This window comes from Trichomonas vaginalis, chromosome IV, assembly GCF_026262505.1.
Source record: "Trichomonas vaginalis G3 chromosome IV, whole genome shotgun sequence".
NCBI lineage: Eukaryota > Parabasalia > Trichomonadida > Trichomonadidae > Trichomonas > Trichomonas vaginalis.
In genome coordinates, this window is record NC_067206.1 from 25,485,837 (window position 1) to 25,513,219 (window position 27,383).

The 27,383-nt window shown below is 33.3% G+C and overlaps 11 protein-coding genes and 1 pseudogene across 12 annotated transcripts, besides 5 other annotated features; 6 read left to right on the top strand and 6 right to left on the bottom strand.

Annotated features, from left to right (window-relative positions):
* Nucleotides 1-1,065, top strand: TVAGG3_0166690 (UBA-like family; the record flags this gene model as incomplete). The annotated part of the gene is made up of 1 exon (XM_001325285.1): nt 25-1,065. One exon carries the CDS (start codon nt 25-27, stop codon nt 1,063-1,065), a length of 1,041 nt encoding a protein of 346 aa, XP_001325320.1.
* Nucleotides 1,066-2,207: 1,142 nt separating this feature from the next.
* Nucleotides 2,208-5,212, bottom strand: TVAGG3_0166700 (Clan MG, family M24, aminopeptidase P-like metallopeptidase; the record flags this gene model as incomplete). The annotated part of the gene is made up of 1 exon (XM_001325286.1): nt 2,279-5,182. The coding sequence occupies one exon, from the start codon at nt 5,180-5,182 to the stop codon at nt 2,279-2,281; it is 2,904 nt and encodes a 967-aa protein (XP_001325321.1).
* A 306-nt stretch (nt 5,213-5,518) lies between these two features.
* TVAGG3_0166710 (carbohydrate sulfotransferase 5 family) lies at nt 5,519-7,331 on the bottom strand (the record flags this gene model as incomplete). Its single annotated transcript, XM_001325287.1, has 1 exon — nt 5,598-6,506. The coding sequence occupies one exon, from the start codon at nt 6,504-6,506 to the stop codon at nt 5,598-5,600; it is 909 nt and encodes a 302-aa protein (XP_001325322.1).
* A 160-nt stretch (nt 7,332-7,491) lies between these two features.
* Nucleotides 7,492-9,917, bottom strand: TVAGG3_0166720 (long chain fatty acid--CoA ligase family; the record flags this gene model as incomplete). The annotated part of the gene is made up of 1 exon (XM_001325288.2): nt 8,023-9,912. The coding sequence occupies one exon, from the start codon at nt 9,910-9,912 to the stop codon at nt 8,023-8,025; it is 1,890 nt and encodes a 629-aa protein (XP_001325323.1).
* Nucleotides 9,918-10,537: 620 nt separating this feature from the next.
* Nucleotides 10,538-10,677: a mobile genetic element.
* Nucleotides 10,643-10,677: a terminal%2Cinverted (terminal inverted repeat of Kolobok-5_TV transposon ID:TVAGG3_0166740).
* A 2,006-nt stretch (nt 10,678-12,683) lies between these two features.
* Nucleotides 12,684-12,731: a mobile genetic element.
* Nucleotides 12,732-14,133: 1,402 nt separating this feature from the next.
* Nucleotides 14,134-16,595: a mobile genetic element.
* Nucleotides 15,947-16,510, top strand: TVAGG3_0166770 (MULE transposase domain-containing protein; the record flags this gene model as incomplete). The annotated part of the gene is made up of 1 exon (XM_001325289.2): nt 15,947-16,510. A coding segment is annotated over one exon (564 nt), but the record flags the coding sequence as incomplete, so codon positions are not given.
* Nucleotides 16,596-19,267: 2,672 nt separating the features above from the next.
* On the top strand, nt 19,268-19,630 carry TVAGG3_0166780 (uncharacterized protein; the record flags this gene model as incomplete). Its single annotated transcript, XM_001325290.1, has 1 exon — nt 19,268-19,630. One exon carries the CDS (start codon nt 19,268-19,270, stop codon nt 19,628-19,630), a length of 363 nt encoding a protein of 120 aa, XP_001325325.1.
* Nucleotides 19,631-19,648: 18 nt separating this feature from the next.
* Nucleotides 19,649-19,891, top strand: TVAGG3_0166790 (serine threonine-protein phosphatase family; the record flags this gene model as incomplete). The annotated part of the gene is made up of 1 exon (XM_051225144.1): nt 19,649-19,891. The coding sequence occupies one exon, from the start codon at nt 19,649-19,651 to the stop codon at nt 19,889-19,891; it is 243 nt and encodes an 80-aa protein (XP_051110130.1).
* Nucleotides 19,892-19,895: 4 nt separating this feature from the next.
* On the bottom strand, nt 19,896-20,222 carry TVAGG3_0166800 (uncharacterized protein; the record flags this gene model as incomplete). The annotated part of the gene is made up of 1 exon (XM_001325291.2): nt 19,896-20,222. One exon carries the CDS (start codon nt 20,220-20,222, stop codon nt 19,896-19,898), a length of 327 nt encoding a protein of 108 aa, XP_001325326.2.
* Nucleotides 20,223-20,261: 39 nt separating this feature from the next.
* On the bottom strand, nt 20,262-20,744 carry TVAGG3_0166810 (uncharacterized protein; the record flags this gene model as incomplete). Its single annotated transcript, XM_001325292.1, has 1 exon — nt 20,262-20,744. The coding sequence occupies one exon, from the start codon at nt 20,742-20,744 to the stop codon at nt 20,262-20,264; it is 483 nt and encodes a 160-aa protein (XP_001325327.1).
* A 72-nt stretch (nt 20,745-20,816) lies between these two features.
* Nucleotides 20,817-22,238, top strand: TVAGG3_0166830 (phage tail repeat-like family; the record flags this gene model as incomplete). The annotated part of the gene is made up of 1 exon (XM_001325293.1): nt 20,817-22,238. One exon carries the CDS (start codon nt 20,817-20,819, stop codon nt 22,236-22,238), a length of 1,422 nt encoding a protein of 473 aa, XP_001325328.1.
* Nucleotides 20,817-27,383: part of a mobile genetic element that runs on past the window's edge.
* On the bottom strand, nt 22,592-23,191 carry TVAGG3_0166850 (annotated as a pseudogene). The gene has a single exon. A coding segment is annotated over exon 1 (600 nt).
* On the top strand, nt 26,957-27,370 carry TVAGG3_0166860 (uncharacterized protein; the record flags this gene model as incomplete). The annotated part of the gene is made up of 1 exon (XM_051225145.1): nt 26,957-27,370. One exon carries the CDS (start codon nt 26,957-26,959, stop codon nt 27,368-27,370), a length of 414 nt encoding a protein of 137 aa, XP_051110131.1.

Here is a 27,383-nt window from a genome sequence, read left to right on the forward strand (position 1 = left end):
AAAAAACTTAATTGTTTAGATCTTATGGAGACTTCAATCTGCTCTATTACAGGAACCAAAACATACCTCAAGGTCAAGCCACATGTTAACACCAAGATATTATCTAATTTCATTTCCAAATGGCAAAAGAAAAATACAGATTGCTTAATTATCACAAATGGTAGTACAGAATCACACAATTCTCTCAAAAATCAATCAAACATGTATTACATGTTCCTTACAAATAGCGAAATTCCACAAACTGGTGACTTTTGCGATTATTCAAATTCTCTTAAGAAAATTCAGAATTTTGTAAATGTTTCTAATGTTGAAGCTGATAAAATCCAAGAAGTTTATAAATACAGTACATCCAGCCTTGAAAAGAGAGTTTTGACAAAGGAGCAAGAACAGTCTTACAAATATTTGCAAGAATTAAAATTCCCAAAGAATGATTCTCTTAGAGCCCTCAACGTTTTTGGCTATGATGCTAACAAGGCCACAGATTACCTCCTTCAAACCAACGGAGTTTGCTTTGAGAAGAACCCTATAGTCCAGCAAATTCCTGAAAATAATAATTCTAAGCCTGTCAAGAAAACACAGCAAAACAATTCTTTTGAGTATGTCTCTTCTAGTAAGTACCTTTCTAACATGGCAAATCTCACGGAGTTTGCTCAGCTTCATTCAAAAGACACAAGAGATTATTGCGCTCATGACCTTGTAATCGAAGCTGAAAATGTTAATTCATTATTTGGATTTGAAAAAGCTTATTTTTCTAATAATGCAATTGCATGTGTTACAGAAGCTGTTGGTGCTTTCATGCTCGAAGACCGTGAAAACTCATGCCATCAAATTTCAAATGTTCCTCAATCTGAACTCCAAGATTTATTCGATATTGAAATCGATATTGTCAAAGAATTTCTTACTGCAAGGATAAATGCCCATGATAAGAACATTGCCCTCTACTTGGTAGTTCTCGAAGGATTGTATATGAAGGCTATTGATGCTATTGAAAATAGATGGGAAAATGAATTAATCAGAGTTATCGATCAGTTTCAATTGTTTGTAAGTATTGTTAATTCAATCTAATAAATATGTTTGTTTGTATTTTTATGTAAATATAATATGATTTTTGACATTCTCAGAAAACAAAATGAAGAGGAAAAAAACAAAATTTAAAAAAAAATGAAAATTTTGTTAAATACATTTCACAAACACGTAGCATTCTTTATAGAGCTTACTCAATTAAAAAAGTTAATCATGTAAGCTAACATTTGGCAAACAATTTGAATTCATTGCCACAAGTATCATTACTTTACTAAATGGAAAATAGTGTGCCAATATTTATTCAAAATTGCCATCCATTTGACAAAATAGCTGTTAATGTGATTCAATTTATAAAATTTTCTCTAAAAAAACTCGAAATTATTAATGATATTTGGAATATATAGCAATATTAGAAAAAAGCAAAAGTTTACGACTATGTAACGACTATCAATAGTCAGATGAGTGTCAAAAAAGCGTTAATAAATCAACTTTTTGATTGGAAATAACCGTTTTACACTGTCAAATGATTTTTTATCAAATTATGGGTTGACTAAGCATTAGGATATTAAAGCTTAAATATTTTGACCGATTCATTTTGCCAATTCTTAATCTCTGATAACAAGAATAATATGTAAAAAAAATCAAAATTTCAAATTCAATAAATTATATAAATGATGGTTTTATCATTCTCATCTGGCAATTTTGATGACAATATGAATCTTAGTTTGGCATAGTTTTAAGGATATAAAGAAAATTTAAATATAAAAGCACTCATTAACCATTTGATTGCATATTTATATAATATTTATACTATGTTATCTAAATAAAAAATTTTGGTATGAATTATTCGCATTTAAGATAGTAAAAAAAAATGATTGTCGTTAGACGACTAGAAAATTATTTTGTCACTTTTCCTGACGACAAGAAATCAAAACTCCTAAATCAAATAAACATGAATATGATTACATTGATTCACAATGGAAGCTCAGGAGGTAAAACCGAAGAATACATTTAGTCGAAATTTATAAATTTTGGCCTTCAAATCAATTTTATCAGTGAGATCCTTTCAATTCTATTAAATTAACGAATATTTTTGTGAGCATATTGAAATTCTTTCAAGAGTTTTTCACTTAAATACACCTTTTCTAAAAGAATGATGATAATTTTCTGTGTGAGTGTACTTTAAAAAGAGCAAAACATAGAATAAATATAATTTTATATTTTTTTATTTGTCCAAAAAAAAAGTTATAATAATTTAATGGTGATGGTGATGATGATGTTCTTTCTTTCTTTCTCTCTTAGCCTTAGCTCTTTCATCTGCAGCTTTAGCTTCTTCATCCAATTGTCTCCAGTCCTTACCCTCATCTTCAGAGTCTTCAGCTGGCATCTCGTCTTCGTCTTCATCTTCATCAGAAGGAGCAGCATCAAATTCTTCATCATCGTCATCATCTCCTCCATCGAATCCCTCATCGTCATCATCATCTTTCCATGTCTTATCTTCGACTTCAGAGTCAACTTCTTCCTCTTCATCATTGAAGAATCCCTTCCATCCTCCGATTTCTGATTCGAAGTAAGCTCTTCCCTTCTTAAGGATGTTAGGAATGACATCTTTCCATGTGATGTTGTTCTTTGAGCTGAAGAATGGAATCTGAAGAACGCCGAGCCATTGCTTGATGTTCTTAGCATCAGTGACAGAGACATGAGAAATCTGGACAACTTCCTGTGTGAGATTCTTGAGAATGAAGCTGATATCGATGTTTGTGACTGACAATGTTTCACGTTCGAATACAACGATATCGACTCTATCCATCATGAGAACGAAAGGTGGGGAATTAACAACAGATGCAATAGCATTAGGAAGAAGATAGATAACGGACATTTCCTTGGAACAAACACCGTAGAAACCTAATTGTTTGTGTGGAACAACTAATTTAGGTGGATTATCTAATCCGAGCTCTTTGTCTTCAAGTAAATCTTTGAAGTACTTGAATTCTTTGTTGATCTTCTTGCGGATCTTTCTGTCGCGCTCTTCTTCGGCAAGTTCGGCTTGGTCTGTCATGGAATTGCCTTGTTTGGAAACATCTACGGATGTGTCTCCTGTTGGTTTGTAGAATGTAATGTGTTGGGAGGATTGTTTACCTGTGGTGATAGGTTTCTTGAGGTAGAAGTGGATAAGAGTCATCATTTCGTTATCCTCTGTGGCTGGAAGGTAAATGGCAAGTTCAATGTTCTTATACATAACATCAAGACGTTCGTGAGTGGTGGATCTGAATCGGAAGCCGTTTACGTGGGCTTCGATGGTACCAACAGTCTTGTTACCGTTGAGAGCTGGACGAAGATGGACGTGGCCGGAGATACGAGGAATATTCTTTCCTGGACCAGCCTGGAGAGGGATGAGATCTTCACCCTTGTAAAGAGTCTTCTCTTCTTGCTTACGCTTGAGGAGTTTCGTAAAGTGGCTTCTCATGGAGTTGATATCTTTGGCAATTTGGTCGAACATCTGGTTTCCTTTCTGGGAGAATGTAAGTTCTTTGATGAAGTATTTGAAGGTTTCACTATCCGTAGCCTTAGGAATGTTGAAGTTGATATCGAGTTTTGATTCTGTTGAATCTGTTGATGTTGAAGCCTTTGCTGACTTGATCGTGTTGATATGGAATGGAACTAAGCGGCCATACATTGGAAGTAAGACTGTCCATCTTGGTTTGATGATTTCTATCGTTGTAACACCTCTTGTCGTAAGATCTGACATATTATCGAATGAAGTATATTGCGTGTTGTCAGAATCATCATCTTTGTTCTTGGATGAGGTGGAAGAAGAGGTGGATTTGCGTTGATTCTTGATACTCTCGAAGTAAGCAAGCATTTCTGGATCTTCTTCATCCTTCTTGGTGCCTGAGCCGGTCTTGTTACGTGTACGCTCGTACATTGGACGCTGATCGTTAAGCATCTCCTGTAAAATTGAATCTTGGTCTTCGTTGCTGAGTTTGTAGGAAATTAACTTGTAGCGGTCCTTAGCGTTTGTAGCGAATTTAACTCCGTCCTCGCCATCGGCAATTTGGACTGTATCAACGAGGGATAAAGAGAAAGGTGGCTGATCTCCAATTTTGACGCCCTTAAGGCCAAGAGCGAGAATAATGGAGCAGTTGTTGGGGATCTTCTCTTCGGAGTCGTCAGTGATAAGGTGTCTTCTGGAAATAGCGTATGTTCCGCAGAAGCCACCGATTGAATGTGGAACGTACTGTTGGTATTGCTCATCGAGGCCCTTGACGAATGCGCGGTAGATGGCTCCAAGTGTGTTGCCGGCCTTGCATTGTTCGAATGCGTCTTGTTTGGCTTTAACTAATGACTTGTAAGCCCTCTTGACATCATCAGAACCATTAATGATGTATGTACGGCCAACGCAAGCGCAATATGACTTGAAGTTGATACCGATTGTAGCATTAACGAAATCTGTTGTAAGATTGCCTTCTCCGATGGTTGGTGGGAAGTCGATGTCGAAGTTGCTACCACATCTGATGGCTGGACGGAATGCTGGCTCGACATCTGATGGGTTTAATTTTGGATTGACCTTTGAAGGATTGTTCAAGTCCTTACGGGTATCGTTTGAAAGAGATTTAAGTGATATTGTATCAGATGATTCGATGATTTGTTCCATTTGAAGCTTGAATACCTTCGTAAGGGCACCATCAGCAACACGGGCTGCATTACGGATACGAGCAAGCTCAACATCAAGGTGGACAATAAGAACACCTTCCAAATCGTATGTCTTATCAGTCAATGAAAGGCTGGAAAGATCAGAGTCGGCGATTGCGTTTTCAGAGCCAAAAAGACGGCCATTTGCATAAATTTTAACTTGGTCAGCTATGGATCCCTTGAGCTGGTCAATTATGACCTTTTCTGGTGTTCTAGCGGCAGCAATTGCGTCTGAGGCTTTGTCATCCTTGCATAATGTAACTAATTTGTCTGGTGTAATGATAAGGTATGAGTTTGTAACGAAGACACCATAAATCCATCTGAATATCGCATCATCAACTGAATAAAGATTTGGTTTTTCAGTGCTTGTTGCAAGAACAACGCCCTTAAAATCGCTGGATTCTTCCGTGAATATTGCCTTGCGGAAAATCTCTAAGCGTTGTTCTATATTTTTAATGTCATTCATTGATAATAATAAACCGAAAAAAATAATCGTCGGACTAATTCTGTTTTTCCATCAACAGTTATGAGTTTTTAAGCAGAATAATATGTGCATTGAAAGAAAAATCATCCACTTCAATAATGATGGTTTATCTTCAATATAGACAGAACGATTCAAGTTTACCATCAAGATGAAGACTATTTTGCTTGAGATATTGAACACATTTGATCTATTCTATCATATATTCCCATCTGGTGTTTATTGGTGAAAAAGCAATTACAAAATATTGATTATCTTTTTAAGATTGAGCCACATTGCCCCGTATTAAGGTAAATTGTCTATAATTAAGTATATGTTATATTGTAAAAAACTGTATTATTTAATTTCTAAATATTCAAAGATATATTTAATAAAAAAACTCAAATAAAATATTAAACAATTAATGTCTAACTGATCTGTTAGATGTTGGTGTATAGTGTCTTTCCTTAATGGTTGTAACAATGCCATTATAAAAAGTATGATGTTGGATAAAGCCAACGATAAGAGAAACAAGAATATGTGTAGAAAGCCATAAGATAATGATGCTTTCTATAATAGAAACCAATGGAAGTGAGTGCATGATCGTGATATCGCTAATCATGATCTTTAAGTAGCATTCAAATGTATATTTACCTGATGAGGCAACTCTGTATTGAGGAACGTGGTCTCTCCATGTAATGAAATACAACGAAGAAACGTTGGATTGAGCAGTAAGTAAATTCTGTACATTAATATGATTCATTGAAGGTATAACGTCATTTGGAAGAGATCCACGGAAATCTACAGCTTTCTCCTGGTAGAGAGATAAAACACCTTGGCATGTGATTTTTTCAACTCCTTGTGGGAATTGTTGAGCGAAAAATCCATAGCTGCTAGTATCACTGCGAGACCACTTTCTAAGGCTAACATTATAAGCAAATATAATGTTTACACCGATAATTGTAGAATCATCTGTGATCTCTGCGCGTACACGAACTGTAGATGCTGTGATATTTCCGGTTTCGTCAACTTCCTGTGCAACTTCAAACATTGGAAGGAATTTAGGAATATCTGCTGGGTATGAAAGAGATTCGATAGAGCCGCTTGTTGTATTCTTGATTAAAGAGACAGAAACTATATCGCCTGGAAAATATGTAGGATATTCTTGATCTATCTGAACTTGGGATTGATTGAAATAATAAAAAACGCAAATTATAATAGGAACTACGTATGTTATAAGCCAGCAGATTGCACGAAATATAAAGGCGCAACTACAAATATGCGCTTTATATGTTGTTGGGGGGTATGCTGTTCTAAAAAGCTGTACCATAAGACCGTTTCTAAAGAATTTGAAACGATTTTCAGACTTGTGATATGAAAATTTTTTATTTTTTTTAATCCAATTTCTTCAGATATGGAAATAACAGAGATCCGTAGTTAAATGGTATGAATTTTTGACAATGGATCATGAGTTTCCATAAAAATATTGAAAAAAATCCTCATATTATGTTAAATGTGTCATTAAATTGAAATGTCGCTCAGCTATAGTGCTCAAATAGGATTATTGTAACCCGAATCATTAATAAAATGTCTCAGAATATTCAGAATTAATACTATTTTATTTATGGGAATGTAATAACACACGCTGTCAGTAGTATACAAACTGTATCTTTCTTAAATCAAGCATTTTATAAAGGGTATAAGAAAGAAATATGATATAAAATCACTGTATCATAAAAAATGACTGTTCGGATTCATTTAATCTATATCTACATTGAAATTTTCGATTATAATACTGAGGTTCCAAAGAGAATTGTAAAGAATTTTAAAAAATGGTATAATTAGGTATATTTTTAGGATATTTTGGATGTGCATCAATTGCTTAGTTTACTTAATGAGTAAGAGATAAGTTGCGTGTGTATTTTTTCAAAATGAATATTGATAATGTTTATCTTCGCTACTTTCGATGATTGGATGCCTTAATTCAACGCATATAAGAGCCTGAGTCAACTTTGAAAATTCCAAAAAAAATCAAGTTTGATGTTTTGTAGGAACAAATGTTTGGTTTTATCTTTCATTTTTTGAAAAGTGAAAAAAATTTGGAAAAATATTAAAAATCAGGAATTCAAACTCAATTATTAGATGAAATAATTCAAAAATCAGGAATTTAAAACGATAAATCAATATTATTTTAATCCATATTTTAGAGAATACAGGTAAAATATAAAGACACTTCAAAAAATTACATCATTTGATATCTATTTCTTGAAACTGAAACTATGATCAAAAAATTTTATTACTTATCAACATGTGTGCACATGACCTGTAAAATACGAAGTAAATCATAGTTATTTTTATCAATGTTGAATTCGGGGTGTTTTTCTTCATGCATATACAAATATAAAAGGAATCATAGTACTTTCACGCAATTGTACAAACTTTGGGCTAAAAGATTATATATTTTTGTAGAATGTTTGTAATTTTTCTTAGCATAAATTGTTTTACTCAAAGATAATCTAACGAGAATACAAAATAGCCGATTTAATCAACGGCCGTCATTACAGTTAAGATTTCAAACAAAAATTTCGAGATTTGTTACAACCTTACCATATGTTTGCCAAAAGACTTTCTTTAAGTCATCTTTCTTTAGGACCAATTTCTTTAATTACTCAAAAATGTACATCGGTTACTTATATATAGACTCATATCTCCCAAATTCCAGATAATATATATTGCTATAGAATTATATTCTTATATCAACTAAACATTGACGAATGTACTAAAAATACATGTAATATTTGTTAATACGATAGGTTTTAACAGTATGAAAATAATTGAAAAAAGAATTAGGCAGACTTTGCCTCAAGTGCTTGAAGCTGCTGAGCATACTTTTCAGCAATTCTTCTTCTGCATTGCTTCATGGATGGAGTTAACAATCCATTTGCTGGCGAGAATTCTTCAGGGGAGATAAAAACTCCTCTGATCATCTCGAAACCATTAAGTTTGTTTTCCTTACCGATTTCAGCGAATTTCTTAAGTAAGAAATTCTCATCTGCTGCGAATCCGTTTTCAAGAACGGCAACAGCAGTTAAGAATCTGGAGGACATTCCGGCATGGATATAAAGCTGAGCAACACCTTTAACTTGTGTGTAGATATTCATTAATTTCTGAATTGAGACGTATTCGCCTTGAGAGAGTTTAATAATCTCTTTACGTCTTCCAACCATCTGTAATTGTCCTGATTCTGTAACTCTGAAAATGTCTCCTGTCTTGAGCCATCCGTCTTCGAAATTAATCTTCTGCTCTTCAGGGTTCTTGTAATAGCCAGAGATAACACCGGCTCCTCTTACAAGTAACTCACCTTCCTTCTTGCTGGCGAAGAATCCCATTTCTTCGACATCAACAAGTTTGACTTCGCCGCATGGATATGGAATTCCGCATGTTCCATCATGGCAATCTGAATCGGCCTGACCAAGAATTGGACCAGATGTTTCACTGAGACCGTAGCCAATGACGAAATCGCAGTTGAAAGCAAGTCTCATGAAATGAGAAAGTTCTGGTGGCATGTATGAGCCCGCGCAGACAATCAATCTGCAGCAGCCACCCATAGCCTGTCTGACTGGATTGAAGATCATATCGAAGATTGGAACTTTCTTAATGCGGAGGTTTCTGAGAAGAGCTGACTTGATAGAGATGGCTGCACTGAAAACAGATTGAAGCATGGCAGATTTCTTCTTTAACTGTGCTTGAACTCCCTCATGGATTCTTTCGAAAACTCTTGGAACGCCACTGACAACTGTTGGTCTGATGATCTTGAACTCTTCTGTAAGGCGCTTAATATCTCCTGAGTAAATGGCAATTGGAGTTCCAGATTTTTGTGCAATGACATGAAGAATTGACTCGAAGACATGAGCAAGTGGTAAGTATGAGAGGTATCTATCTTTTGTTGTGAAATGAGATACGTAAATAATTGTAGCACTTGATGTGGCGATCATGTTTGAATGAGAGATTACAACACCCTTAGAATTTCCAGATGTTCCTGAAGTAAACATGATGAAGGCTGGATCTTGTGGTTTTGGTGGAGTGTTTGGTAAAATATGTGGGCAACTAAGCAAGTCGTTGAACTTGTGGAATCTGATTCTATGATTGCGATATTGATCATAGTTAAATGGAGTGTCTTCTGACTCAATAATGATCAAATCAGTTAAGCAGCAGTTTTCATCAATCGCATCCAACAACATTTGAACTTTTGTTGAAAATATGAAAACATGAGTGAGGTGAGCGAAGTTAATGATGAAAAGCATGTTATCAATACCAAATGTATCGTAAATAGGAACAGGTACATATCTATATGCATAGCAAGCATGTTGAGCCAAAACCCATTCAACTCTATTATGACTCAAGATACCAACGTTTTGTCCAAGTGAAGGGAAGTTAGTACGCAATGATGAACCAAGTGCATCTCTCTGTTTACGGAATTCAAGACGATTCATAAATTTGAACTCATTTTGCCACTTTCCATTGGCATAAATACGGTTTCCAAGGAATGGTATGTCAGGGAACTTCTTCGCAGTGTATTCAATCACATCATAAAGTGTACCAATCTCTGGCGCATCTGGATAATTTGAAACATATCTTTCTTCGCCATACTTCTTGGCGACAGCATTGTAGATGACCTGAGTTTCGTTTTCCTTGTTTTCGATGTCCGCATATGAGACGCTATAATCACTACCCATTTTTGAATTTTGATTGGATTATATCAGAAAAAATTAAAAATAAAAAATCAAGAAATTGATTTAGATCATTATTATAAGCTTTTGAAAATAAAACCTTATCAGAAATAAAATTGAGAGCGATATGACATGACTTGATAAAAACAATATACACATAACAAGTAATAAAAAATATCAAAAACCGATTTTGTGATTACTCAATGTTGCGAAATCATCCCACTTCACCTCCATGTAAAATGACGACCAATACGTAATGACTTCAGCCTCCACTTAATATCATCCAAATTATCTAATATGCTTATACAGCTTATACTACATGATATTGGCTTTAAAATCTTCATAAAGAATTGGTGTTTGGTTTTTCTATTGGCTTTGAAAATAAAATATTATGTATATGATATTACTATTATTTATACAAAAATATCACAAAAATTATTTATGGGGTTATTCAAAGGGTTTGAGAACGTTACGAATTATCATCTCAATTTTAGAATGACATATTTTCCCCTATTTTATTGTACAAGCCTGACATCATTCATTAATTAAGACGTGCTAATAAGGATGTCAATTTGGAAAGAGGTAGGGCAACGATAGAAAATTTTTGGAAAAAAAGTTCGGAGATCTTAAGGGTGCCCTATAACGATAATGTAAACATCACAAAATTAACCTTATTAGAACTCGAATGAATGGATTATCCGGATTCTAGTTCTCAATATAATAACCTTAAAAGTGCTTTTCTGAGGGTGGTCTATCGTCTATAGGGCACCCTTAAACGTATCATATTCCCTGCATGGTTTGGTATCTTCTGCCATGCGTTGTGCCAAACATATTGACACTTTCCAATAATTAATTTATGGTATGAGTCACAGAGTTAGATTATAAAAAGAAAGTAAATAATTGCAATTAGAAATCATATATGTCGGAAATCAAATGTTGATGAGCAGAAACCTTTTACTCATCATAAAAGAGATAAATCACTAAAGATTTGTATACATTAAAATTTGATATTTGGTGCTCGAAAACTGTCTGATGGGACTCCTCCAAAATGAACCAATCTATCGCTGAGGACCAAATTAGATGATGTGGATGGTGTATTCTCTAATTCTAACTTAGGAAGAATGGGAACAAAACGAATGACGACAACAACATGTCAAACATAGATTAAATATCTATGAATCAATAAAGTATACGTGCATTGAAGGTGATAACGATCACTTGAGGCTTATAACTCTTTGACTAAATTATGCAATAATTAAATATAATCATTTTTATATTTTTATACTGATAGTAATTAATATACTATCCTGCTTAATAAATGGTATGATCAAATTTGTTTGAAAATTTAATTATGTATATGAAACTATGTCTTCTATATAAAAATCAAAATTTTCGGACGAACCTAGATTGAACCTTTATGAAAATCTATCATTTTTGTTAATTGAGTTAATATGAATCTTTTACATATGTATATATAGCATTGATAGCTTATATAATCATGGTTTATTCCATATTAACATATTTTTTCAGTTAAATTTGTTAATAATATCATGTAACAAATTAATTCAAGATTAGAATGTCTACAAAATGCTAACAAATAAGAATAAAATACGATTTCTCGACTTAAATTTTAATATGGAGTAGTTTTTCGTTTAAATCTAATTAAAAATGAATAAAAACTTATCTTGTACTATTTTCATTCAAAGATTTTAATAATGTAAATCATGCATTTTCATAATTCAGTACAGTTCTTTTTAGAATTAAAGTTGATGAGGATGATATTTGTGATTTAAAATAATTTGTTAATGTTCACCTTTTATTCATCACCTTGTGGTATGCCCTAAAGCAATAGCATTATCAATTCTGCTGAATTGATCAACTCAAAATTCCAAAAAAAATTCAAAATTTCAAAAATGAAATTAAACAATTTGAATTTTCACATGAAAAAATTAATTTCGAAAAAAATTTGGAAAATCAAAGTATTTGATAATTAGTCAAATAATCAATTTACATCGTTTTTACTCATAAAAAACAACTAATTTTTGATTTTGATATCATATTTGATAAATACTCATTCCAGAGTTGACGTAATGTATTAATTATTGTTAGAGATATTGCTTTCGCAGCAAAATTCTTATTTCATGAAAGAAAAAAAAAATGATTTTATTCCAACAAAAACAAGTAAACAGATGAATGGAAACGTACTATATTTTCATAAATGTAGTAATCAGCGTGTCGGCTTTTGTTTATCATGTTCGAGTCAAAATGTATTAACTTGTAATAAGAAATATTCGAAGATTATATGAAGTATTGAGCATTCTTTGTAGAAATATTTGTAATTCATTACTAACATATATAATAAAGTTGTTTTTTTTCCTTATTGCAATAATTTTGTCTGATTTTAATAACTTTTCATGTATACGAGTTGTGTGAATATGCATCATAATATGCGTAAATATACTTATTTGCGACGAATAATGTGGTTGCATAATGGAGGTGCTAAATTTTGATTTTTAATATGGGGCTTTGGTATGTATAATCATGTTCTTATCTCAACGTAGGAGTATTGGTGCAATATGATTAAAATTTACGAGGTTGATCTTAAATTGAATAATTCTGGAGTAAATCACAATGCAGCTAATTCTATGTTAAAGATAGATACAGATTGTAGTAATCAATTAGGGAGTACAAATTCATTCTTTCATTTCTGTCGTATTGAGCAGAAAGGAAGAGATCATAACCCTAGGAAAAAAAGCCCAAATTTGTCACTTTTCATAGTACGTTAAACTCAATTCGCTCGGCGAATGCCGAGCACACGTACTCATCATTCAACATAATATTCTCATTCTTTGGTTATTATAGTGCCAGACAACACAAGATTTCAAAGAATTACTTGAGTTTTCAATTAATCTTAATCCGATTTTAGATTTATCGAGAACTCCATCATCACAATCACATACTTCAGTGCGGTAACTACAATTATCCATATACAGAAGGAAGTTCTTTTCGAACAACTCATTTGGAGTCTGTTTTGGAAAGAACTTCTTTCTGTCCGACTTAATTTCATAGTTCCTGATCAACCAAAAGACAGAAACCACACACTATCTACTTAGGAAAGGAGTTCTTTCTAAATCTTCCTTAAATTGAGATTTTACGAGAGATAACCCTTCTATTGCACTTAAAAATGAACATTTTGATATCTTTAGTATCACACATGGTCATATATAGTATTTCATCTACATGAATACATTCATCTTTCGAAGTCTCTCATTAAATGGGAGGCTTCGAAAGATGAATCGTTTTATTCATACAACTTTAAATCTCGAATACATTTAGAGAGTGAGTATATCATTTTATTCTTGTTTTGAGTTTATTCTGATTCAAAATTGCAGTGAAAACAGAAGTTCACACATCATATCTGAATGTGAGCTCATCTATACTTATACGATCTCAATACCTCCACTCTAAGCATAAGAGGTGAAGTTATATAAAAATTATCAGATGCGTTGAAGTCTCAAAAGTATTGCCTGAATGCTTGTTTCATATTTGTCCAAGTAGTTTCAATGAATAAATGTATTGTTTTATATAATTTCGATTTATTTTTAGAAAATATTCAATATAACCTTTATTGTGTTATTTACATCTCATAAATTCTCTGTCTAAATCATATAAAAGCGCGTTTTACCCCTATGAATCAAGAAATTCATTCAATATTCATGGTATATTTATTAAATTTATACGATTTACTAATAATCAATATTATATCCTCATAAATAGCAATATATTTTGGTAATCTATGATAATCATATACAATATTTGAAATCAAATTTTCATTAGTTTAGGTTCCTTGTTAATAGTAAACCATTATATTTATTACTAATAATAAAATCTATGTGTCGTATTGAAATTCAATAAAATTACTTATTCGGTCCAAAAAAACAAATTAGATAAAATTTTTCTTTTTTTATGTAATTTTTGTTTTTCATTTTTCTCAAGATCCTAAGTTATGTTCGAACTTTTGACATCATATCCTATCATGCTAGGCTATATATTATAGCATATCCAAAAGGCAAGGAAATCTATCAGAGAAGCCTTTTTGACCTATCGTTGCCCTACCTCTATTTGGAAGAAAAGTGAGAAAATTCCTAAAATGCTAAAAATGAATTTCCAAACGTATTTTTTTATCTCATTTTTTTGATTTTGAAAAAAATTTGGAGAGAAGATCTCGAGAAAGGGACAAACTATCCAGTGTCACTTTTCAAAGGAATAAAAAAAATAATAAAGATGAAATAATAACATGAAATCTTATATAAATATAATTTTATCTAAATAGATAAATGAATTAAGCAGTTTACAGTTATATATATTTAATGAGAGACAATATCTAGTTCTATGGTAGAAATGACTCTTAGACTCAAATAAGTAACACAGATAGAAAGTACTCAGTATAACAATTATATATGTACACTCAAAGTTAGTCGCTGCTAAAATCTTAACCTTGCATTTCGGGAAAATCTGACTAATGGCTCTTAGACTCAAATAAGTAACACAGATAGAAAGTACTCAGTATAACAATTATATATGTACACTCAAAGTTAGTCGCTGCTAAAATCTTAACCTTGCATTTCGGGAAAATCTGACTAATGGCTCTTAGACTCAAATAAGTAACACAGATAGAAAGTACTCAGTATAACAATTATATATGTACACTCAAAGTTAGTCGCTGCTAAAATCTTAACCTTGCATTTCGGGAAAATCTGACAAATGGCTCTTAGACTTGTTTTGATAATTAATTCTTCAATTATATTATAATTTATAACAAATTTCCTCAAACTATCTGTATGTCATTCAATTCCCGGCCACTACATTCAATGATGGACCATTTCCTTCAAATTTTGAAATACCTTATTCAATTTGTTGTATGGAGCCCGTGATATTCAACACTATGGAGCTCCTCCAGTTTGGTATCCAAGAAGAGATAAAAGCTAGCATGGGCTACTCTCAAAAATGCAGGAAAGAATACTCCACGATCGAATACAAATGTAAGTATCCACAATGTCAAGCTAAATTCAAAGTCCGGATAATAGATCAAGATAAATATGAACTACTAATCCACTCTGACTCTCATGATCATTCTGCACCTCCGAAATCAACAAAAACAATATCCTCATTATTTGTCAGAAATTATCTTAAACATTACTTTGAAAACAATATGAATCATGCTACAGCTCAACTTAAGTGTTTCCAAGACTTAAATATTTCATATACAGACGAAGAGTTACTTTCAATATTTGCACAAGGTCCAGATGCATTACGTAAATTTGCTCAAAGAGCTGAAATTGTTTCCAAACGCTTTAGTTCGGATGAAAAAGTTTCTTTAGCTATCTTTGTCGAATCTGTTCAAGAAAGTTGTCCAGAAGATTTAATTGAATTTATCTCTGAGCCGGGAAAACTAGTTTTTTTATATGCACCTTTCGAAGCGAAGGCCCTTGGTCACCAAATTTCTACGTTTCACATCGATTCAACGTATAAACTTCTAAGGGCTAACATTCCATTATATGCACTCACAGGAAAAACAGAACATACTATTGTTTTTCCTTTTTTGTATTTCTTTATTTCTCCTGACACAAGCGAAAATATTCAATATTGTGTTTGTCGTTATTTTCAATATATTAATAGAGAACCCGAGATGATAAGTATGGACTGCGCCCCACAAATAGCCGAGGCAATTGAGCGAGGTATTCCAAACTGTCATATTCTTTGGTGTGGCGTGCATGTCCTTCGCGCCATATTAAGAAAAGCGGATAAGTTTAAATCACGAGACAATTTTGAAGAATTTTATAATCTAATGAAATTATTAGTATTCGATACTAAAGAAGAATCTCCCGAGGAAGAACAGAACCAAGAAGAAGAAAATCCTAGAGAGGAACCAGCTCAATCTCACTTACTTCAAGCAGAAGAAATTGAAGAAGAGGAACAATATGAAGAAGAATTCATCGAAAATGAATTTCAACCTTCTCAAATCTTTTTACCACGAGAATCTTCTGATGATCCAAACGATTCTGAAATTATTCCAGAAGAAGAAACGTTTGAAACAAGTGAAGAAGTTCCAGAGCACCTCACTCAAGAAGAAGCTGCAGACCTAGATGCAGTTTATGATCGAATTCTTGAAATTCTTTCCACTGAACCGAAAGCCCAAAAGTACTTCGATAGGCAATGGAGGCATCATTTAGATCGTTGGAATAAGCGCTATCGCAACGGAGGTGACGCGACTAATAACGTCAGTGAGTCACATTTCAAAGTTCTCAAGCATTCTTATTTCCCAGAGAGAAGGAATATTCGATTAGACGATTTTGTTGTTGAATTATACACAACGGTTGTTCCAGCATTATTGATTAAATTTAAAGTTCAATTAATCAATAGTGATAAAGTTGTTCGTATATTACGAAAAGGTAATGACCATGAACAAATATTGGAAAACAAAAAAGTCGAATGTTTGAAAATGCTTGAAGCAATATATTCAAGTTTGCAACAAGGATCAATAGATTCAAATCTTGTTTATTGTACTTTAAAGGTACTTTTAAAAAAGAAACAATTAATGTAAAAGATTCAAATAATTTTTATTATTTTATTAATTTTTTAAAATAAGGTTAATAAAAAAGTGACACTGGATAGTTTGTCCCACACTCGAAGATCTCTTCGTTTTTGAATTTTATCACGATGGTTTTAAAGTATATTAGACACATGCATTGATATTACTATTTTTGTATATTTTGAGAGAAAATCCCCAAAAAGTAAGAAAATCTAAGACGGTTTGAGAAAATATATAAACTATTGAAAATTTGAATTAAACTTCTAATTTGGAAAAAAGAAATTTGGAAAGAAGAAAATTCAAAAATCGAGATTTAGACTCAGCATCAAATGGAGAACAAAATGTTTCTTCATATGAAGGAAAAAAATTTTCTTGTGAAGAAATAGAGTTTTTAAAATTTTATTGTATGTAATGAAATAAACAAATATTAAAATTATTTTTTGATAACAAGAAAATTCCCAATAGAAAATATTTGAGAGAAAGAAAAAAAATTGAAAAATATTACTCTTCTTTATATTTCATGAGATTTTAAATTTATTCTCATAAAATTGACAATTTTATACGTTCAGATGAAAATAAGTGATTTTGGTTGAAATAGAAATTATTATTTGATTACAGCTATCAAATAGATTTTTGCTATTTTGATTAAAATTTGTTAATCAAATTAATAAATTTTTTCTAAATATCTTAAATATCTGGATCACTCACATATACAATGAATTGAACGATAAAAATAATACAAACTCAACTAAGTTTCCTGTCTTTCAACTAAAAAAAATTATGCAAATTAAATTAAATTGTTTATTCAAATATAAAACAAAGATGAAGTAATTACAGTTATCATAAACTTTATGAATAACTCTGTAATTGGTTCAGATTTTCGTAAAAATATTTTTATTAATATCGATAAGAATACGTTTACCTACTATCACAACATATCGATAAACAAGAGTAGAGTGATTTTTATCATCGAAACTTTTTAAAAGCTGTAAGCTGGAAGGAAAAATCTTGTTTTTTCTGAGTTAGTTGTAGAACTATTGATGCACGAGTTATCATTGTGATGTAGAAGGATGTCAATGTACTGACTGAAGGATATGAAGTGAATTGAATTTCATTGCATTTCAATTTGATCAAAATTTGTTGAAATGATATGAATGTGTCAACATCTGTATCACTCTCTTTCACTCCTTCTCTATTCTTTCGAGAACGAAGCTAGCTCAGCTTTCGCTGAGCGAATTGACACTTTTGATGCCCTAAACGTACATGCTCTCAAATTTATCGAAAAAATTATACCACCTAAACTAGTATATTCTTATTTTAAATATGATATTATCCTTAGAAACCACACTAGAATATATTTAAATCAACTTTTAAAAAAGTTCGAATCCTGCGCGTCTCACTTTTTAAATTTTCCAAAAGGAAAATTATATTCTCCTAAAATGAAAACAAATTTCCGAATTGACATCCTTAGTGCTAATGGAATATTTTAATTATATTATTCAGTTACATGCATTTTTTTAGCGATTCTTTGTAACTCCGCAGTTTTTCAATACAAATAGGTCAGGTATGAGGGGCTTCCAGGGGCTGCGCCCCTTCTAGCCCTAAGAAATTTTGCCCAAGACCCAAGAGGAGGACCGAACCCCAGCCGACCAGCCGGTGACAAAACCAAAACCGTTGTTATTTACATCATATTAATGATGTCACTTTTAAAAATGTCACTTTTTGTTTCACTTTTCACAAATTATATATGTTTTCATGCTTTGTCACTTTTCTGTCACTTTTCGGGTAAAAACATTTTTATTATTATATATAAATGAATTTTACAAAACCACCGTTACCGTTCTTTGGAAATAAGGGTAGATGTAAAGATATTATATTGAGAGAACTTAAGAAACTACCGAATGGTCTAACATTTGTAGATTTGTTCGGTGGAAGTTTCTATATATCCCATTTATGTCATACAATATTCCCAGACTCAAAGATTATATGCAATGACTTCGACAACTATATGGACCGTCTCAAACATATACCAGATACAAACAATATATTGAAAGAGTTAAAAGAAAAGATACCTATAGGTAAGATGGAACGTATACCATTAGATAACAAAAATATTGTGAGAGAGGTTTTGAAAAAAGCAGAATATATAGACTGGGATAGTATATCTGCTAGACTATTATATAGTGGTTCTATAAGAGTTCATGACATTGAAACACTTATGTCAAAAGTTTTATATCTTAACTATACAAATGTTTTCAAAGAGGACATAGAAAAATATATTGAGGGTATAGAGTTTGTGAGATGTCATTGGACAGAGTTGTATGAAAAATATAAAGACAAGGAAAATGTTTCTTTATAGTGGACCCGCCGTTCTATAACACATGGGATTTTCAATACCAAGTAGACTGGACTTTGAGAGACTCTTTAGAAACTTTAGACGTTTTACATAACCATCCATGCTTTTACTTTACATCCGATAAAAGTGGTTTGGAAACCGTTATGAGATGGTTAGAGGACATACATGACTATGAGTTTAGATATGACAAGATAGAATATGAGAGAGGTCCTATAAACCGGAGAAAGTGTCATAACAAAGAAATTTTTTAGTAAGTAAATGTGGTTTGAAATAGGACTACTTGTTTTAGGTTTTTTCCATTGTGTCATTTATTTATTTGACGTGGCAGAAAAGTACAGAGAATATGAAGATGAACCAATGCCTGCAAATGTTCAGCATATGTACTCGTAAGAGATATTTTTATCTAATATTAAATGGACGCACAGAACTTAGCGAATGCACAGCAACCTGGACAACCAAACCCAGAGAATATTCCAAATGAAGTTAGAATACAAACTGCAATGGCAAACTATGGTCAAGTGCCAACAGATGTACAAATGCAAACTGCCATGTCAAATGACGCTGCGTTAGGTTTGCCACCATGGTATGCAAATATGAGATGGAAAGAGTTTTATACAAACCCTGAAGTGGGATATAAACAACTTTATGCAGATGACGCGAACACAGGAGTTGACCCAGAATATGTTTTCTACCAGAGGAGAAACAGAATGTATGAGCTCCAGTTAAAGAATGCTATGGAACTCAACAGGAAACGTAAGAGACTAGGTGGACATTAGATTTTTACATATAGTAAAATGGGTTTCTTCAGTAGTATTGGAAACTTCTTCAGAAGAGTTGGAAGAGGTATATGGAATGGAATAAAAACCGTAGGAAGAGGAATTTGGAACGGAGTCAAAAATATTGGTAAAAGAGTAGGTCAGTTTGTTGGTATTATACCTAAAGACCCTGAACCAGAAGAACAAGCTCCTGTTATACAACAGCCTGAACCTGCACCACAGTCTAGTTGGCAACCAAATCCAACACCTCAACCGTATTAAAAAATTATATTTTTACCGTTCGATAGTAGTTGTATATGAAACTAAGTTCTAAGTAAAACGCATGGTATAATGGAATTATTCTTTTTCTTCCATCTGTAGTAAACCATACTTGAAAGTCTGAAATACTTCCACTTGGTGGTTCGTATAACTTTGTAGGTTTTTCGTAAAAGTCATTTGCCAAGCATAAGAAAGAGTTTTGGGCGCCAGAAAATGAAGCATGAACAATAATAGCAGCTGGGTCGAAAACATTTTCATATGTTCCATTAGGGTTTTCGACTTCATAAAAGTCTGGGTGTACTGGATATGCTGCAGGCTGATTTAACATCCTCATAAATCTATACCATGCCAAGTTGTTATATTTTGTAGAAATTTAAACGTTTTCTCCAAGGTCTTCTATTCTATTGATTTTAACAGTTGCATTTTTCCTGTCATAAATAATATCGAGATGGTACTCTCCCTCGTCAATGTTATACTGGTTTGCATATTCAATATAGATGTCGTTTATTTTTTCTTGAAAAGCTTGAAGAGTTGTTTCTAAGTTTACAAGCAAACTAACTTGTAAAAGTTTTCCCTGTTCAAATTTCTCATACATACGTTTTTCTTTGTTATAGTATCGAACTTCAAAACCGACCGTAAATGGGAAACCATGTATGGCTTCTGAAATGAACTTCATTCTACGAAAGCCAATAGCTTTTGTGACAGATGGGTCTCTTAGCCATCTTAATGGGTAGTCAAAACGATAGCCTTCATGCTTTACGGTCTCTGTCTCAAACTTTTGACCGACATTAGTAAAAAGTTCATCTAATGGTTTAGTTGTAGCAACTCTTGAATTTTCTTTTTCTATTGGAAGCATATTTTATCTAGAATAAAAATGTCGAAAGATATTGCTTCCATAAGAGAAATACAACACAACCGACAACTCATTATGCAAGCTCTAAATAAGAACACAACAAACTTTTCAAACTATTCTAAGATATCTGAGTCATTGAAAGAAGGAAACTTAAAACTGACATTAAACCCAATGACAGATGAGTTTCTATTTCAAGACAATAAGAACCATACTGTCTGTATAAATCCAACAAAAGGAACTTTAAACGAGAAACCTATAAATGAACTTCTTTTGAAAGCAGATGTTGACAACAAAGCTGACAAAGAATATGTAGACGATGCAATAGCAAAAGAAGAAGAAAGAGCTAACAATGCTTATGCAACAAAAGAACATACTCATCCTGAACTAGCAGACAAAACATATGTTGACAATAAAATGTCAAGTGAAGTGACAAGAGCTGAAAACGAATATTCTAAAAAGACTCATATACATACCATTGCAAATATTACAAACTTACAAGAAACCTTAAACAGGAAAAGTGCCGTTGGACATACACATTCTATATCTGAAATAACAGACTTAAACGTTAGCCTTGAAAAGAAAGCGGATAAGGAATGTGTTGCTGCTGCGTTAGAGAAGAAAGCGGATAAGGAATATGTGGATGAAAAGGATAATGAAATTATAGAAAGGGCTGAATGGTATCATGAATGGACATCGAAGATTTTAAAAACTAAAGCCGATACAGGATGGGTTTCAGGATGTTTAGACCTTAAAGCAGATAAAACTTATGTTAACGATGAGTTAGAGAAGAAAGCAAATAAGACTCATACACATACAAGTTTCACAACTGTTGCTATAGAAAGTATTGAAGGAACGGTTGAAGAAACTGGTGGGGATGCATTATATTGTAAACCTCCTAACTTTCCACAAGGTTTAACATCGGATGACGACATAACGACGATGAGAAACATTAGATGTAAAGATGTTTATGTCATGAAGGATGAACATAGTATTAAATTCACTGCTCAAGATTTATATGACAAGAAAGCAGACAAAACAGAGCTTCAAACATTAAAGACAGAAATACTTCAAACATTATATCCTATAGGCTCTATTTATACGTCAATGAACTCTACCAGACCAGAAACAGTTCTGGGTTTTGGAACTTGGACTCAAATAGTCGACAGGTTTTTGTATTGTGCAAACTCTTCAAAGGAAACAGGTGGAAGTAAAACGATTTCAGGTGAAAATTTACCTGCACACAGTCACTACATAGATTTAAGTACATCTCAAGCAGGTTGGCATAAGCATAGATATTGGGATTGGTCAGCAATGACAAAAGGTAAAGGATATGATGTTAAAGACAACGTTAAGTTTGCTATAAATTGTTACTGGAGTAACACTGAGGGAGGAGGAAACCATACACATCGCGTTTCGGGATATACGCAAACAACGGGACAAAGTAAAGACTACATGCCACCTTACATGACAGTTTACGCATGGTATAGAATTGCTTAGTCGTCATTTTCAACTTCTTTAGCATATTCGTCAGGAGTTGTCTTATATTTGTTAGGAACTGTCTTTGAAAGTATACCACCTTGAACTTTGACAAGTTTGAAACGAGGTCTGGCAATAGTAGTTTTATCTTCTGCTTGCAGTGTGTACATTTTGCCATGTTTGCCTAAACTTCATAATATTCTCTTGTATACTTTCTTCTATTTTACGAACACGAATGTGAGTACCTGTCGGGTTCCCATTTGTTGTCATAGTCAATAGTATTTTCATATGGGTCGCGTTTAGGTATTTCTATTTTTACTTTGTCACCTTTCTGAAGTTTGAAGCCCGGCATTCTTTCTTGTTTGTCTCTTTGGCTAAATTATTAAATATATAGTCTTTTCTAAGTCAGGGTTGTTTTTCATTTCTTCGGGGGAGTGGTTTCCCAAACCTTTTTGTTTACGGTTATTGTAAATATTTAAAACTTGTCTCATCTTTGCCATGGAGAAGTGTCTATATTTGTCGTCATATGACATTTCATTTGCTTCACCACCTTGTGGTTGGTTTAAGTCTCTTAACATTTTTATACAACCGTCAATGACACCAAGAGCAGAATGGTTTTGGTCGACAATGAAATATTGGTTTACATTTTTTGAACGCAGATAGTTTTTTACATCATCTGATTTGAAAGAACTTTCACAGTCAGATGTCAGTTTTGTTGGATGGTATTTGTCAACGAATATTGTCAAAGCAGTTTTTACATCTAAAATATTTTTGGACCATAATGGTATGGCTTCACAGTATCTTGTGTTTTGACCAACAAATATTAGCCAGTATGGTGGTCCATCTGTTCTAACTCTCGAATGTTTTCCAAGATATCCATAAACCAAGCATTTGGTGTTGAACTAAAGATTTTTATCATGAGTGCTTTTTTTTGTTGCCTTAGAAACATAGGGGTCCTTGTTTGGATTCGTCATTTTTTAACCCATAAAAATGGGTTTATTTGGCGCATTAGCAGGAGTTGCATCCAGATTTTTGCCCGCAGTGGGAACAATAGCCAGAGGTGTATTTGGAGTTGGAAGGAAGATTTTGAGTACATTAGGTATACTTAAAGAGAAAGCACAACCTATTATACAAACTGTACAGAAAGGTTGGGATGTAGCACGAGATGCAACAAATCTTATTCCAAATCCTGAAACAAGAGGAAAAGTTCAAGGATGGATGGACAATGTAGGAAGACAAGCAGGAAACTATTATAAAAAGCAAATGACTACTATAACCAAGCAGGACACTATATGAACAAGGTGAAAGATTCTTTAACAGAGGATATAACCATGCACAACAGTGGGTAAACAATAACCAACCTCAACCGCCTCAAACGTGGGGAATGTAAAGTTTTTTACTGAGATGAAATGAAACAATACAGCATTGAGACAAATGGGTTCAAGATGGATTTGTCGACTTCCAGCAGTTACACACGTGTTTGTCAAGTTCTTCCTACCTCAGGAAGTTTTAGACCGACTTAAAAAAAACAACAACCAGTTGAAAACAAACCAAACTAAAATTTTTTACTGAGATGAAATGACCGAAGAAGTTGAAACGGTAGATTTGACACCACAAAACAAAAAGTTCAGAACCATTGTCAAAACCTGTCAAAGAACTTACAGATGAAGAGAAAAATTCAATAATAGAAAGTGCCAGGTCTGGAAATACAAACCCTAACTACAAAGTCACTTTTCATAAAAATGGAACGGCTAGTATCTCAAAAAAGAAACAGACTCTCACAAATAAAAATATTGAAGTCTGAAGGAGCTTTCGAGACAACAGATGGAAAAGTTTACTTCACTGACCCAACAGTTCATTATAGAACATCTCATTGACTTAGAGTCGAAATATTCTAAACTTTACAACAAACACAAAAAGTTGAAAGGAAAACAAAACAAATGGCATATGATATTTATGAAGATGTTGACGACACAACTGTTCTGCAAGTGAAGTAAAGTCAGAGGAACCGAAAAGTGACGAAAAACCGATAGAAGAAGAAAAACCAAAAACTGAAGATAAACCAAAACAAAGTTTAGTTTGGAAACTAAACCAAGTCAACCTTCATTAGCTGGTATGGGTTGGCGTCAAAGACTTATGGCAGCAGGCGGTTATGTAAAGTAAAGAAAAATATTTTTTTATTTTATAAAATGCCCCATATAGAATGGATAGAAAATCTGCTAGAATAAAAGCAGAGTTGCAAAGATATGGTTGGAGAGTTTCGAAGAATTTTAAATATAGGAAGGGAAGACCCATAAAAGTCTATGACAAACTGGCTGGTCTGACCTACGAAATGGATTTGGAAACAGCACGTGCCAATTATCCAAACAGACTAGAGAGGTTAGAAGAAGAACGTCTTATGGACATGCTTTCGATGTTAGTGAACCTCAAGTTGAAGGAAATTGTTTGTTAGATGAGAAATATGAAATTCACTGTTGTGAGTCATTTGAAGTCAGAAACAAAAAGACAAAAAGAGTTTTAAGCGAATGGGAGCGAAATGACGGATATGCTATTATGAAGATGGGTGGAAAACACTATCTTAAACATGTTGTCATTGCAACTCATTTTATACTGAATCCTAACAATTTACCTTTTGTAACCATATAAACCATATAAGAAACGACAACAGACTTGAAAACTTACGTTGGGTTCGTTCTGAAAACAATAAGAACAAGGCAAATTTGGAGATATTGTATTCGAATTTGTCGACGAACTAGAAGATGAAACAATTGAAATTACAGACTATGGCAAGCATACGTTTGAGTTTTACTACTATACGCGAAGAACAAGACTCTTTCTAACTTTTATACCGGCGTAAACGATAGGAAATTACAAGTATATTTTACTAAGGCGGGCTATGCTTATGTAAAACACTAGAGATACAGATGGAAAATACGTTCAAACTTCTTAACAAATTCAAGAAGCTATATGGCATACCATTTTAAAACAATATATTTTTACATATATTAAATGCTTCAGGTTGAAAAACAAAGAACAAAAGTAGCAGATACAAAACCGTTAGACTATATCTTTACAAATGCTGGTAGGACTATTTCAGATGAAGAAATTTCATCCCGAACATACAGGTTTGACTATCCAATTCGTTGGCTTCAAAGTCCTTCAGATGCAAAGGCAATAGGATTTAGAAGAGTTTTGTTTTCAAATAGAACTAACGCATTTATTTCGCAGTATATTTTCATGGGCAGTATAAGGTTCTGATGGTCTAATAGACAAATTGACGAAATGAGAATCTTTTACAGTTCGTTCAGACGAAAGTCTTGAGAAAACTCTAAATGACTTTCAAACTCAAATGAACAAATATTATTGGGAATTTCAAGAAAAATACGACTCTTTACTAAATGGAACATACTATCTGAAACTAGAATATGACAAGATGAACTCCACCGTTTTCATTTCAAAGATTGAAATTAACCCTCAAGAGATACAGAGTTTTTTATTTGGAAAGTAGACAAACGTTCTTGGGCACAATTTCTTCGGTTACTAAACCAGAACGAACCATTACCACCAGATGGTCCATTTCAATTTATACTTCCACCAGCAGATTTGACAGTTTATAGAAACGTGTTTGACCTCAAAATGTTATGTGTCATGCAAGTTTCAGTTCAAGCAACAATAGTTTTCTATGTATTGGTAAGGACTTTTATGACTTTGCTTCTAAATTCTACGAACCACCTAGTAACAGTTTCTCTGACTTTCAAGTTTGGTTCACAACAAATGGTGTGCAACATATTATTCCATTGTACTATGACTTTTATCTCGAATTGTCTTTCATATATAACTACGGAAAAGTGCTGAAAAAGTATTGAAAAATACTTTTAGGGTGGCATGTTAGATCTAACACGTTTTCTAACCACTTTTCTAACATGGTCTAAAACTCTCGAAAACAATTTATTTTTGACACTTTCACAAAAAACATAAAAAAATGTTTTTACTCTAAACGTTAAGGTTTACTGAACTGGTTGGATGTCGCCTTCACAGGTTATGTAGAACGGCTGACCCGAGAAGTGAAGGAGAGACTGAATTGCCAATTTCATATGGGGTAGTGGGTTCTCCTTGTTTGGTATTTTTATCCAAGGACGTTTGTTTAGGAACTTAACAAGAGCTTCTCTTTTGGCGTCCTTTATGTCGTCGAAAGGAGTGTTTTCTGGTACCTCAATTGGAATTCCGGTTTCAATCTCGAGCTGAAGTGTAGACCTTCCAGAAATAGTGGTGAACTTGACCTTGGGCTTCATGACCTTGCGCAAGTAGTCTTTTACGCAGTCGTTAATTTAAATTAGGTAAACTGCCTCGTCAAATCCTTCTGGCATTCCGAGTCCTTCCATCCAACAGGAAAAGTTTTTCCTTCCAACAGGAAAAAATTTTCCTTCCAACAGGAAAAAATTTTCCGGACAAAAGAAAAAATTTTTCCTTCCGACAGGAAAAAATTTTCCAGTTGTCCGTCCGTAAACCATTCAAATTTTCGAAAATTGAGAACTTTTTGGTCGAAATTCAGAAAAAATTTTTCCTTCCGACAGAAAAAATTTTTCCTTCCGACAGGAAAAGTTTTTCCTTCCAACAGGAAAAGTTTTTCCTTCCGACAGGAAAAGTTTTTCCTTCCAACAGGAAAAGTTTTTCCTTCCAACAGGAAAAGTTTTTCCTTCCAACAGGAAAAGTTTTTCCTTCCGACAGGACACAAACAGATGACTGACGTTCCACCAACCGAGTCCATTCCCGAACCAGAGGAACCTAAAGAACCACAACAGTCTCCTCAGCAACCTCAGTTCCAGCAAGTACCTCCGAATTTCTACCAATTTCCACCTCAAGGTTACTACCCACCACAAGGCTTCCCGAACTACCCTCCTCTGCCTATGCCTTACTTCCCCAACCCTTGGATGTTCCAGCAAGCTCCACCCCAGCAATTCCAATCTCAATCCAAATCGAAGAGAGACCAAGAGTTCGAAGAAGGTCTGAACCGCTTACGCAAAGAGTATGCTACAGCTCCAATTGAGAGAAAGTTGTTCCCGGACCAAAAATATAATTTAGGTGAAGAGGTTAGATCTAACCTGTTTTCTAACCTCTTTTTTCACCTCTTGAATTTTCATGAATTTTCATGAATTTCCTTAAGAT